Source organism: Bombus affinis, chromosome 5 (genome assembly GCF_024516045.1).
Source record: "Bombus affinis isolate iyBomAffi1 chromosome 5, iyBomAffi1.2, whole genome shotgun sequence".
In the NCBI taxonomy this organism is placed as follows: domain Eukaryota; kingdom Metazoa; phylum Arthropoda; class Insecta; order Hymenoptera; family Apidae; genus Bombus; species Bombus affinis.
The window spans coordinates 1298016-1311884 of NC_066348.1; the positions used below are offsets into that span (position 1 = coordinate 1298016).

The following is a 13869-nucleotide window of genomic DNA, read 5'->3' on the forward strand; positions in this document are numbered from 1 at the left end:
GGTCCAATTCCTCGCTATGCTCCTGTCTAGTGTCTAGCAATGTTTTCGTACTCTAAACGCACAGGGGCGAAAGGTAACATGTATGACAAGGCGGTGTACGACGCACCCGGATGATAGATAGACGATGCATAGGTACTCTTCGTGGAAAGGATATAGCGAGGTCATAAATCGAAAATATTCTTCGGTTTCATCGAAATGCAATAAAATTCGGATCTTCCTAGTACCCGTGTATATCGATACCCGACTGTTATGGCCTCGCTAGAGTATTCCACCAAGAATACTTACTTAGATACCTCGGTTGGCCACTGCTCTACGCTAGGTTGCACTACGGTGTACGACGTGGAAACAGCCATCAACTTCTCTCGTTCTTTTTGAAACTTTGCTAGTATCATTGGGAGTTTGGTACGATGCCAGTCAACGATGTCCTTTCCCTTCGCCAACTTCTTCGACAAAGGGTGTTCCATCGGTTGATACGGTGGAGGGTCCTCGCAGACTTTCGTCACTTCGAACTTCTTCGACGTGGGTACGAATTTTTCCCTCTCTTTTTGCAGTGTGATAAAGTGCAACCTGTCCTTGGTTTCCAGGCACAGGTACAGCTTGTAGAACAAGCGCATCGACGTGGTACCTTTGCCGCAGGAAATTTCTTCGATGCTTTCATCGTCGCTATCGATTCCCACGAATCGCAACCAAAACTTCAAATGCTTCAGATTTACTCTGCAGAGAGCAGGGTCTTGGGTAACGACGATCGTGCCCAACTGATCGCGGCTTATTATGTCGTAGCTATGCAGAATCTGTGCGAGAAGCGAGCCGTCCCTGGTGTAGTAACCAAACACCTCGGGCGTTAGATCGATCAAGATTCCTAGCCTCGCTTGTATCCAGTTTCGTAGAATGTCACCCATCGTCGAATATCTTGCGATCGATTCAAGCGTAAATCGTTGTCTATATGTCGGAGATCTTACGACCAACTCGTTGTTCCTCCTGTCCTACCAAGTCGAAATATCGGTTCGCTCGTCTTCGTCATTTTCCGAATATTTGTCGCGAATACTTGGCCGCGTCTGAAGCTTGCCACCGATCGTTCGATCGATTCGTACGTCGTTCGTTTTGTGCGTGACAACGTGGACGACGCATTCCTTACCTTCGTCGTGGAATATACAGATGCCGCAGCATACCATGAAAATATATTTGAATTTCTAGAACATTCGTAAAAATCGAATGGAAGACGGTGAAGCGAAAAGAGTTAAAAACCGTGCATATAAAAAGTGTGTACTCTTTATTATTCCCTTTATACTCCACTGCACATACACGACGTGTTACAGGCCTATAGGTACAGACGGGTAAAGAAAATCTTGGTTTCTCAGCTTTTTTTTTATTCACTTTAAACCAACAGCGTTTGAGCATTGGTTCGGTTCTGCCAAGAAATAACCACAGGATGATCGTTTACGCCTAGAAACGTGGCTTCGAACTTCATCGGGGGAAGTTCCGTTTTCTCGACGGTAATAAACGTTAAATAAACGATAAATAAACGGAGAATGAACGCTGGGGCTCGATCGCGTTGCCTCTTTGTCGTTCGCCTATTCGCTTGCGGGACTAAAAATCGGGGGTCCATTGTCGGTGCGTGAAAAAAGAAATATCAGCGAAAAAGAGTCGGCTTTCTCGGTCGATCATTGCGATCGATATTCAAGACGGCTGTGCGAAGCCGACGCGATCCATCGCCAGGACGCGTACGGGCGTCGATTCCCTTCTCTTTTACTTTCTGTCTGCCTACGTCTTCCCGTGCTTTTTCTTTCGCTTTCTCTTTCGTTTCGTTTCGATCTCTGATCGGCTCGACTCGAAAATCCACGCCCGTACGCTCTCCCTCGGATGTTGGCGAATCGTCCGGACAACATTTAGGAACCCCTTGTTGCTCGCGTTAGTCTACACCTACAAATAAGGTCCACAACGCTGCTGCTCGACGGATACATCCTTCTTCCCTGCCCCGCGACACTCGTCCGACGAGCACGCCAACGATACACGCTTTTTCGTTCTTTCTCTCAACTTTTCCGTACATAGCACTCGGTTACGGTTACCCTGCCACTCTCTCGCAACACACTCATCCGCGTAAGTACTAATCGTCGTCATCGTCGTCGTCGTCGCAGCGATCATCGTAAGAAACCGTAATCACGGTAATGGTAATAATTATAGCAATAATAGAAAATCATCGCTCGCAATCGCGATCCTCGTTCTACGAAATGTATTTATAATATGTATATATATACTATATATATATATATATACTATATATACCATATATATACATATATATATATATTTATATACATGTATGTGTATATGTATATGTATATATATACGGTGCCGTCGATCATGCAGTTACATCGTACCGCAGCGGTAATATAATTACATTACGACCGTACTCGCTTCGATTGCTCGCCACGCAAAAAAGACAATACGCAACATCGATCTGACGTTCGCCGTTTCCCATCATGGCTACGATAAATCGTAACTCGTTATTGTTGGTGCCGTTCAGCTGTATGTACAGAAGAGGTATACAATATGCTCGGTGATAATATTAATGTTTTCATATTTATAATAATTTACGCGCGACTACAATGGATACGGTATTCTCGCACACTCTCTTTCTCACCCTCTCTCTCTCTCTCTCTCTCTCTCTCTCTCTCTCTCTCTCTTTCTCTCCCTGTTTACCATTTACCGTTTCGTTGACTCCCTTCTTCTCTGTCTCGCGTTTTTCGCTATTCTTTCCTTGTGCGCCCTAGCCTTGCAGCGATTATTCGCCTCTGCGAATTACAAAGCGAATTTTTTCTTTTTCTGCGCTCGTCGCGTCGATGTCGCTACCCTACATGCGTGCCATTCGAACGCGTTCCTATCTTTTGTTTTGTCTATTCTCTCTCTGTTTCCTTTTATTGCTGGGAAAGTCGATCTTCGTGAGAAAGATCCATTGGGAAAAGTCGCGAACGAAACGCAGCATGGAATGCATCGAGAAGAACGAACGGCTCGAGGAAGTAACACAAGCGGCCGTTCTCTAACGCTCCTCTTTTCTTTCTTCTCCTTCTGCTTCTTCTTCTTCGTTTTCTTCTCCTTCTTCTTCTTCTTCGATGAGAAACAAAAGAAACGCCGTTGGAGCGAAGCTCTTTTCCACCAAGTCGGTAGGTGCAGACCACGTGTCCTCGTTTCGAGGCGTGCCGGGCATCTCTAATGCTACCATATCTAATAGGAAGGAACGGGCTCGATAACTTCACCTAAAATTCTATCTCCTAACTGTAATCTACGTGTCTACTATGCTTCGTGTGTTTCTCGCGTGTATCTGCGTATCTAGCTTCTTTCGTCTTCGTTTGTTTCTTCCTTCTTTCCGCTACTACCCTTTCCGTTTCTCAGATCCAGCCTTCCTCTTGCTCTCGCTCTTGCTTTTATTTTTGCCCTCCGCGTTTTACAACACGTCTGTCCATTTGTTTGTGTATGTTTGACGTACGTGTAATACTCTCGATTTTACCACTCTACATATATATATATATAAACGCGTATCCACGCGATAATTTTCGCTCGTGTTCTCTTTCGCGTTCACTCAAGCTTTCGCTCCCTTTTCCACCCTCTCGGTGTTCCTCCATTTCATCCTATCTGTTTCACTCGCACTACGCACTAATTTTAAACTAACACGTCGCTATACGCAAACTACTTCACCGCTAATATTTAGCAACATGGACATTGTTATTTTGCTTCATTTACTTCCTCTTTCCCTTCCCCTAAACTGGCCGACGATTAAATCGTTTCAAAATATTCGTCGCTTCTCTATTATGCCTGCTCTATCGCGCTAAGAAAAGGATTATCGTTAATTCGCTCATTACTCGACCGCTAGTTATCGTCGACTATTATTTTCTTATCGTTACAATCCCGCATCCTTGTTCTCTTGCTATCTCTCGTACACGCGCACACACTCGCTTCCGCTCTCTCTCTCTCTCTCTCTCTCTCACTTTTTCTCCGTTTCTTGGCAATCGCTGGCGGTTGCCTATCTACGATCTAGGTAGTGGGTTCACGACTCGAAACTCGGAAGATTCGTTGCCAGGTGTCGCAGATGCGGTGACTAAAGGATCGAGCACGATCGCGATTGCCGAAGGAGGCGAGTTTCCCTCGAAACGCGCAATACGGACACGTCCGCGGAACCGGGTTCCACGGACGGAAGTCGAAAGCTAACGGCGAACCGATCGTTTGCTTCGAAAAGTCTCAAAGGCACGTCACTTTGTAGGTACCCGGTTATTTTATGCATCGTTTTCCTTTTGCGACAGGCAATGGACACGATTATCGTTATTGTTATTAATAATATTATTATTGTTATCGTTATTAATTTTGTTCTTCTTTATTATTACTCTTATTATTAGCATTACTATTCTTTGTTACTTTTACCATTAGTAGTACTATTAGTAGTATCGTTAACATTAACATTATCCATAGTATTAGCGTTAAAGTTAATGCTAGAGTAAACGTCGATTACCGTAAATCTTTATTAATATTATTGTAATTATTATTATTACTATTATTATTATTATTATTATTATTATTATTATTATTATTATTGTTATCGTTATTATCGTATTCGTTATTACGAATTTCTTTTGTCGGCTGTTGCTTTATTAGTTCAACTTTAATTACGTTCTCGTCGTCTCCGGTCACCGATATTGCGCGTTCTAAGGTCGCTCCAAGTTTCTATCGGTTGGTTGTGCAAATATCGTATACGAGGTTGTCGTGCTATATGTTTAAATCTGTTTTGAAAGTAATCGTGTCGACAAGGTCGTTTTACACGTGTTCTCCGGAAAGGATTGGAAAGCCCTTTCCATCCCATCTACTACGACCGTGTAACAATTATTGTGTTATCGCGTATTCTCTTTGCTCTAGCGCTCGTTTCATTATCGTTATTACGTCTATCGCTATTGCTATCGTTATTATCGTAATGCCTAGAGCGCGTTATCGTTATCGATACTACCCGCTAAATTCGTTCCGGCTACGGACGAAATAAGAAAAAACGCACTCGGTACAAACAATAGTGTTGTATCTATCGATTCGGAGGCGCGAACCGCGTCTACAATTCTACGAAAAACCTCGAAGCGCCGGAAATCGCGCGATCTCGATATCTGCCGATGCGACCGCGTTTCCTCGAGACCTGGCAATCTTGTTCTCCTTTTCTCTCGCGGACGTCGTCGCGGTCTCGTTCCTCTATCCTACATCCCTCCCGGCTTACAACCAGCAATTATTTCCGTCAGTCCTCCGACATATAGAGCGTATACCCAAAAATCTTTAGAAATTCCGGTCGCGGTTGTACAAGTCGCGAGTCCATCGGAAAAGGAAATACGCACGCAGTATTAACGTTCGTTCGTGAGAGGATTTTCGAGGTCCGCCGTTCTCTCGGTTCTCCCTCTGACTTCCGCTTTTCCGAGCTTCCGTGTCGCGTCCCTCTGTTTCGCGTGATATCGTTTGAATGGGAAGAAGGAAAGCTCGCCAGAAGCGAATTCGATGTGTCCCGAAAGCGTCGAGATATTGTGCTTTTGGCTCGTGGAGCTGGACGAAATTACAAGGAATCACGGTTCACCGACTCCTTTCTGCGCGTTCGCACTGTGCGAAGAAAGAGACTTTGACATCGTACACGCGTGGAAAAATAGCATCTCGCCACATTTTCTCGTTCTCTGCCGTCTGCGCACGTTCGTCAACCGTCCCGGTAACATCGCGGACGACAGAGACCGAGCGTCGAGAACTCGCTCGAGGAGTACGGCTGTTTATAGTTACTTTCTCCTCGAGCGAGAGAAAAATTGTGCGCATACCCATCGTGAACGAAGGGAGCGCCGCGATTTCGCCGCTGTTTGTCGCTGATTTGCCACTAGATACGCAAGGAAGTAAAAAGGAAGTGAAAACTAAAACGAACGATTTCGTATGAATTTGTAAAGATTTTTGGCGTACTTATATCTCACTTATATGATACACGCAAATTTCTCCTACCTACGTGGCCACTCGACGCTTCATATCCGAATTACCGTATGCGATACAATTACGCGATTAGCAGTATCACCGTTACTTTATTATAATTAGTGTTACAAAAGCTTGATTATTTGGATCGGACTGTAGCAATATATTCACATGACTATCGTCGTGGAAAATAAAAATTCAACGTTTACGTTACAATTACTCACTGTCCTTTCGATCGTCTCGATAACTCGACCCGCAATAAACGGTAATAAATACATTCATTTTTATAATAATAATAATAATAATAATAATAATAATAATAATAATAATAATAATAATAATAATAGGATTATGATAAAAATAATAATAAACAAATAATAGGAATAGTAGTAGTAGTAGTAGTAGTAGGAGTAGTAGTAGTAGTAGTAGCAGTAGTAGTAGTAGTAGTAGTAGTAGTAGTAGTAGTAGTAGTAGCAGTAGTAGTAGTAGTAGTAGTAGTAGTAGTAGCAGTAGGTGGTAGTAGTAGTAGTAGTAGTAGTAGTAGTAATAGTAGTAGTAGTAGTAGTAGTAGTAGTAGTAGTAGTAGTAGTAATAGTAGTAGTAGTAGTAGTAGTAGTAGTAGTAGTAGTAGTAGTAGTAGTAGTAGTAGTAGTAGTAGTAGTAGTAGTAGTAGTAGTGATAGTAGTAGCAGTAGTAATAGAGCGGTAGTAATAGTAATAATAGTAATAGTAATTATACTAGTAGTAGTGGTGGTAGCATCAATAGTACTAACTGTAATATTAATAATCACCAGTTTAGTAGTAGTCGTTATCTTTGTTTCTGTCATCGTCATGGTCACTGTCATCGTCGACGTTGTCGTCATCGCCGTCAAAAATAAAGATATTTCAGTCGTGTATCTCGGTTCGACTACTGTACAGATATTGCCACGAAACGTGTCGCTTTGGAATAACGCGCATTCCCTTTACTCGAGCTTAACCCTAAAGTTAATACGTTCCTCGTGAAACAAACAACGCTCGTAAGTCCTTTCCCTAAAGCATAACCGGAAATGTGTAATAACGTCGCTGGGCGGAGCGTTCTTTTTGGTCGAGAGACAAACCCCGCGGTTGCGTCCTGGCGGCTACGACAACGGCGACAACAAAGTCGACGTCGTCGCCGTTCCTCCAGTAACCAGCAAGAAACGAAGGAACGCCGAAACGAACGATACGAACACGTCGTTCGTGCTTATTCCCCTTGTACGCGCACGAACGATCATCGTCGAAACTTTAACTTTGCCAATTATTGCCGTTTGTTTATCGACAGTTAAATTTTCCAGAAGTTACGGGATAGTGTTCTTCGTGTATACAATACAATGCAATACAATGCAATACAATACAATAATACAGTACAATACAATACAATACAATACAATACAATACAATACAATACAATACAATACAATACAATACAATACAATACAATAGAATGTAATGTAATGTAATATAATATAATATAATATAATATAATATAATATAATATAATATAATATAATATAATATAATATAATATAATATAATATAATATAATATAATATATAGAGAGATTTATATATTATATGTCGTATATATATATATATATTCTAATTGTCATCGCGACGGCATTCGTCGTCGTCCAATGGCACGACGATCGTACGATTGCACAAGGAAAACGAGTTTTTACCTAAGGAACTATCTAGCTAAATACAATCGACAAGTATAACCGCGGATAACATCGTCGCGCTACTCGAGGATCAATCGCCGCGACATTGCACTTTCAGTTTTCGAAGAAACGGATTCGACTGTGGCCTTGTCGTGCTCGACGATGCTTATTTTAGGTATCGCTGGATCCCTTCGCTTTCTCTTCGTGTTCTTTCTCGGCTTTCCATCTTACAAAGTTAGCGTTATAAAATATCGGTGGCGTACGAGCGCACGAAAACGATGAGACAAAAGCACGCATTTCGAGTCGCATATAAAAATACACACAATGTTCTCGCTCGACGATTAAACGCGTAATCATGGTAAATCGAAATTCGGATTTTGAAAAGGGAATGCTCGAGCTCTTGTATTCAGCGACACCCTGTACTTTGGACGCTTTTGGAATTACGTAGAAAATTGTATTCGTTTCGATCGACTATGTGACTTACTTACTCGTTGCCTCCCCCCCCCCCTCCCCCCTCTATCACTCTCTCATCGTACGTCACTTTCTTCGAATCATTCAAGTACGCTTTTATCGCGTTCCATCCGCGTGTTACCCGCGCGTCGTTATTGCCGCGAACCAACGTCGCGACGAGTTTTCCTCGATCATCTAACAGACACGCGAGTACAAAGATGCTGCTCCGGAGAAAATCAATTGTCATCGCGTTTCGTTGCACGTTCGCTGCAACAAACGCGACGGGTCGACGAATCGATCGCGCGCGATCAGGGAGAAAAAAGAGCGGCTCGTTCGATACGATGGCAGTAATGAAAAGACGCGCGGCACGATCGCGAACTAAGATAAATCTTTTCGGCAGTTTATCGTTTTCATCGGCATATTTTCGTTTAAACCAATTGTCTGATTTCTGATCGTAGAAGAGCGAAAGAAGAAAGTAAGTGTGGTAGGTGAAAAGGACAACGAGGAAGAAACAAGCGGAAAAAGACGAAGGAGCATAGAACTCTCGTTCGGTTTGGTTCGCGACGCGACCGGACCACGTGAGACGCGACCAGATACAACAAACCAGTTGCGTTAGGTCGGTTTGGAAAACGGGATATTCCAGAGTTCTGGATCGATCGGCGACGCGTGTGTTGCAAGCTTTTCAACTAATTGTAAGCTCGATCGCGGAGAACGTTCGTTGCGAACGAATGCGCGTTTCCCGCACAAAGGAGATACGCTCGGAAAGCGGAACAAGAAGACCGAGCGAGAACAACGACGAACGTCGCGCGGTACATATGTATCCTGTTTGTCGAGTGAACGCGTTCGTTGGCGGACCTCCGAATCGCGTCGACGCTTTGGTTGTTGCAGGGATTCCTATCGCATATACGTTTTCGCAAACGCGCGCTCGTTATGCCTCGTACGTCCGCGCGAACGACATATTTCTCTCTCTGTTGCCGACTATCTTCTTTCCTTTTCGCTCTTTCCTCGCAAATAAGCGCTTTACCATTTTACCTTTCGCTCCATCTCACATTTTCTCTCCTTGCTTCTCGCACACACTCCTGCTCGGTCGTGCTCGATCTCGCTCTCGTCCTCTCACACGCGTACACACACATTCTCTCTCTCTCTCTCTCTCTCTCTCTCGCACTTTCCTTTTCTATCCTGGTTTCATTCGTTTCGCGATCTTCTTTGTCTCGAACGAAAACGGCTCTTCGTTTAACGTACGTCTTTTCCATGGACGTGAAACTGTTCCTAATCGTCGCTTCCTTTCTTTACATTTCCGCGAATATATATAAATATATATATATATATATATATATATATATATATATATATATATATATATATATATATATATATATATATATTTGTATATGTATGTATATGTATATATATTCATACATACATGCATACATATACACACGCATCTGTCGTAATATGTCGTGGGCCTGTGTACGTGTATGTGCGTGGGCGGGTAGGTGTTCGCGCACGCGTGTGTATATATATGTACGTATAATAGATCGGACAGTCTAGGTGCGCCCCTGACGCGAAAGGTGGTAAGGTTCTTGCGTGTCTACCGAGAATCACCACTCTCGGACGTTTGAGCCACCGTCGCCGGATTGTGGCTCGTCTCGTACTCCATCACCTCCTGGTAAATCAGCTCTTTCCACTGGTCCACCGTGTGTTCCCTCTCGTCCACGCTATGGTCATAGGGGCCTGGCGCAGGCTGTAACAAACGTCCGACAAAACCATTCGATCAATCGTCTTTCTCGTTCTCTCGAAAGAAAGAACCACTCGACAGACGCGACTCGAATCGGTCGCCGATCGATACTCTCCTTCTTTCTCCCACCACAGTCACCATTCACCCCGCCCCCTTTACAAACGTAAAAACGTGGTCGAGGGATAATACGGAAGTAGAAGAAGGTACGTATGTAGGCGAGGCGAGTGCGGTAGCGAGACTGCGAGATTAACGTAGGATCGACAACACTTACGGCATTGACTTCGCCCTCGTCGTACCACACGTTGATGTAATTGTGCAGCAAAGCATCGTCAACGGAGATGCGTCGCTCGGGGTCGATCACGAGCATGCGCGACAATAGATCCCTGGCTTGGCTGGCTGAAACACGGAACGAGAAGAAAAAACGGGCATGGAAGAAACGTAGCGAAGGATGAACCTCCTCGAGCGGAAGCTTTTCCGATCACTCACCTTTCAATCGGTTGTGCTCCGACGAGTCCGATGGAAACAGAACGTCCGGGAATAACCTGTCGAACGGATATCCCGGATACCGCGGCCTGTTCTCAACGTAATTCCTGACCGTTGGCTGCAGCCGCTGCATGAATTCCTGCGCCGGTGTTCCCAGTTGCTCTGCAAAAACGTCCAGCGGGCGCGTGTTAAAGCGCGCACGTTCCTCGATGGAAGACGGGCAAGCGATCACGGCGACCTACCGATTATCTTGTTCCACTGGTCGATGTGATCCGTGCCAGGAAACAGCACACCACCCCGAATCATTTCGCCCATTATGCATCCGACCGACCAAATGTCCACGTTCTCCTTGTATCCCATCCCGAGGATCACCTGCGAGACGACAGATCGTCCGGATCACGGTGTACACGGTGTGTCGAGAAAGAAACGAGACTGAGGGGAAACTGGCACGATTCTAGTAGCGAAAATCGAGGCTCGCGACACGAATCGATGAAATCGACGTTATAAGAAATGATCAGTATCCTGATCTATTCGCCAACGCTATACCGATACGCGTGCTATGCGTTCGCGTTTCGCGTTCTTTTTCTTATCCTTACCTCCGGCGCCCTGTAGTATCGCGTCACCACGTACGGCGTCATCATGAAGGTTGTCCCAGCGGTCCTAGCCAGACCAAAGTCGAGAATTTTCAGCGTACAGTCTGCCTTTACCACGATATTGCTCGGCTTCAAATCCTACGCGTAACCAACGAATAGGAGGCGCCAAAAAAAAAAAAAAAAGGATTGACAACTCGTAAATCTGGTCGTGACCGAAAATAATCGAATTTCCACTCGCGACTCACCCTGTGAATGATACCGGCCGAGTGTAAGTGCTTGATGCCGCACAGCATCTGATAAAGCAGGTAGGACATACGCTCGTGATCCAGATCCATCTGAATCACCTGGCACAGGTTCGCGTCCATAAGCTCCATCACCAAGTACACGTCTTGAAACTCATCCAACGACCGTTGCGGTGTGAACGCGTTCAACAAACCGATTATCTGTCGAATAGAGAATAACCAGAAATTCGAATCAAGATAGGGTACGCTCCCCTTTCTAAGTATCGGCTGGAATATCTGGGTCCTCTCGCACTTGAGCGTCTTCCAATACTTATCAACGTGGGTGTACGTCCGATACGAGGAAAATATATACTTACGTTTTTATGATTGACCAGCTTCATAAGTTTGAATTCCCTGTACGCTCTCTTCGCGTGCGTCACGTTCTGAAAAGGTCTGGAGAGTTTCTTGATCGCGACATTTTGCGCGGTCACCGTGTCGTACGCCGCGCTGCAACAAACGCGCGCAAATAATAATTAGAGATTCATCGATCGATGGCGAGTCGTCGACGACCCTGCACACCTTCCACTCGTACGGCAGTTCTAATCGCGTTTCAATTATGTAAACGAAACCATGGAATGGCTGAGTGCTACCCACTCGGTCATCGCACTGCTTTCTTCGCGTGCATCGTCGGTTTCTCTTAAAATCAGTCAAAATTGTGGGAAAGCGGCAGGAAATCCTGCGCTTACTTTAATTTAAGTAACAAGTTTAATTAAAATTATTTAAGCTTCGACACACGGTCGATGATTTGCTAGACAATCGCTATCACTTACCAAACGATCCCCTGTGCCCCGGAACCGATTGGCTTTAGGTTTTGATACCGCTTGAGAATGGTGAATCTGGTGTCCCCGACTTCAACCGTGTAAAACATGGCGGATAGCCGGGTTGTCATATCAGGCCCCAGGTAAGGCATGCGCCTCGGTGCTCGTCTCTCCTGCTGCACCTGTACCTGCACCTCCCCTCCGCTCGAGCACTCCTGGTGCACTCGATGAGGACTTACGCTCTTAGCCACTTTGGATGGGGATACGAGCGCACCTGGCAGAAAGGAAACGTAGTCTCTCGTCCCTGTTTCCTCGGTCCGTCGAGAGGCACGAGCACCGGCACCGATACCGGCACCGGCACTGGCACGCTCTCGCCGCTGCTTCTCCGGCCTTCGCTTCCGGACGACACCGCTGCCGCTCCGTCGCTTTGCTCGTCGCTTCTTATACGCGCTGGATTCGTCTACGACATAGAACATTGGTAAACGTTACTCTATTAGTTTGAGAAAATATTCTGTCGGTTTCATGAAATAAAAATATAACGAGTGTTTTTTCAGTACTTATGTAACTAACTGTACCTCTCGCAATGAATCGTTGGTCTTTAGAATTTACGAATTTACCGATAGACCGGATGCTTCTCATTTGTAAACGTTTGGTGAATTGTGGTTGGTGTTAGAACGAAATATCGTCAGAACGAAAACGAATATCTTTCAACGCTAATAGCCTGATAGGTGGACAGCCAACAACGACCATGACAAAGGCAGGATCCGAACGACGCGCGATTCGATTCTCGTCGAATCGGTCGGCGTCGGATCGCGAACGTATCTACCTCGAAAGTTTCAACGTCTCGGTCGAAAATAGAAATTGGAGCAAAGTCGGGCAGACGTTCTCGGTCGCGAAAGAAAAAGAAGACGAGCGTCCGCTGGTCGAAGAGTTTTCGGCGGTTTGCCGGCCAAAATTAGAGGAAGACGAGGCGAAGGGGAGGAAGTCGTGCAAATATTTCGACGACAGTGTACCACGTTTGCCGTGGAATACGGCAATTTCTTCTGCTACCGCGGGATTCCCCCAATTATTTATAGAGATCGTCGCAGACGCAGACGCGAATGCCGACTCTGACACCGACACCGGTTTCGTAGAACCGCAACTCCGCTATCTTTTCACTTCCCTTCGAGTTTTCGCCTCGTGTCGCTTCCTCCTCCTCTTACCCTGCCCTCGTCTCTTCGTTCGGATTCCCTCCACTGACGGCCATGATCGCTGCTCGAATCTTTCGCCCGACACCTGCTACCAATTACGCAATTACGCGAAAGTTCGTGCGTATTTCGTTCGAAACTCGCGCCAAGATAGTTACGCGACTCGGGGCACTCGTCTGGACTTGCAGCGAGCGGAATTGGATTGTCCGAATCCACATCGGTAGATCGAGATGAAATTTTATGGGTATTTGAGGAAAAATGGTGGATTCGAGATATTATGAAATTTCGGTCTCGGCAACGTGGAGAATAGGTGTCTCTGCTCGAGATGTTTCGAAAAGTTCAGGAGCATAGTCGGAGTATCGAAGTCCTGATGTCTCGAAGAGTTAACGACCACTGCTTCTCTCTTTTTTTTCTCTTTTCCTTGTTCTTATCGCCGAAGGCACGACATTCCTTTGCTCGCTACCACCTTGGATCGTCTCCAACGCGTACGTGCACGCGTTCGCTCGACCACTGCTCGGCGAAATTCGTTAGACCGTTTTAACGTCGGCATAATTCATCGGATAAGAAGGATTTAAGAGTGCCGATATGCAAACCGAAGAGGCTTGGTCGAAATCCTGCGCGGATAATTATGATTTTAGGTCCCTTCGAGATAATGTACCGAAACGGTTTCTCGTGGATTTCGATTAGAATCGGAGAATCGAGGGTTTCGCATCAGAAACGGTCGTCGTCAAATTCTTCGTT

At 45.2% G+C, this 13869-nt stretch overlaps 2 protein-coding genes across 14 annotated transcripts in view; both read right to left on the minus strand.

Moving 5' to 3' along the window:
* Nucleotides 1–262: 262 nt before the first annotated feature.
* Nucleotides 263–1124, minus strand: LOC126916297 (uncharacterized). The gene has a single exon (XM_050721973.1). The coding sequence runs from the start codon at nucleotides 897–899 to the stop codon at nucleotides 282–284; it is 618 nt and encodes a 205-aa protein (XP_050577930.1). The 5' UTR covers nucleotides 900–1124; the 3' UTR covers nucleotides 263–281.
* A 129-nt stretch (nucleotides 1125–1253) lies between these two features.
* LOC126916289 (stress-activated protein kinase JNK) overlaps nucleotides 1254–13869 on the minus strand; it is a 63467-nt gene continuing 50851 nt past the window's right edge. For 12 of the 13 annotated variants that reach the window (XM_050721942.1, XM_050721945.1, XM_050721943.1 and 9 more), the window contains 8 exons: nucleotides 11954–12401; nucleotides 11501–11630; nucleotides 11148–11345; nucleotides 10906–11040; nucleotides 10552–10681; nucleotides 10313–10471; nucleotides 10098–10222; nucleotides 1254–9832 (listed from right to left, as the gene is read on the minus strand). In XM_050721942.1, coding sequence (XP_050577899.1) covers nucleotides 9680–9832; nucleotides 10098–10222; nucleotides 10313–10471; nucleotides 10552–10681; nucleotides 10906–11040; nucleotides 11148–11345; nucleotides 11501–11630; nucleotides 11954–12401 — 1478 coding nt within the window. In that variant the 3' untranslated portion in view covers nucleotides 1254–9679. Of the gene's footprint in view, nucleotides 9833–10097; nucleotides 10223–10312; nucleotides 10472–10551; nucleotides 10682–10905; nucleotides 11041–11147; nucleotides 11346–11500; nucleotides 11631–11953; nucleotides 12402–12516; nucleotides 12650–13869 lie in introns of those variants that run through there. The other variant, XM_050721949.1, reaches the window with a different exon arrangement.

What these genes read in the sequence shown, in the direction of transcription:
- LOC126916297 (XM_050721973.1), bottom strand. Translation starts at nt 899, where the DNA reads ATGGGTGACATTCTACGAAACTGGATACAAGCGAGGCTAGGAATCTTG.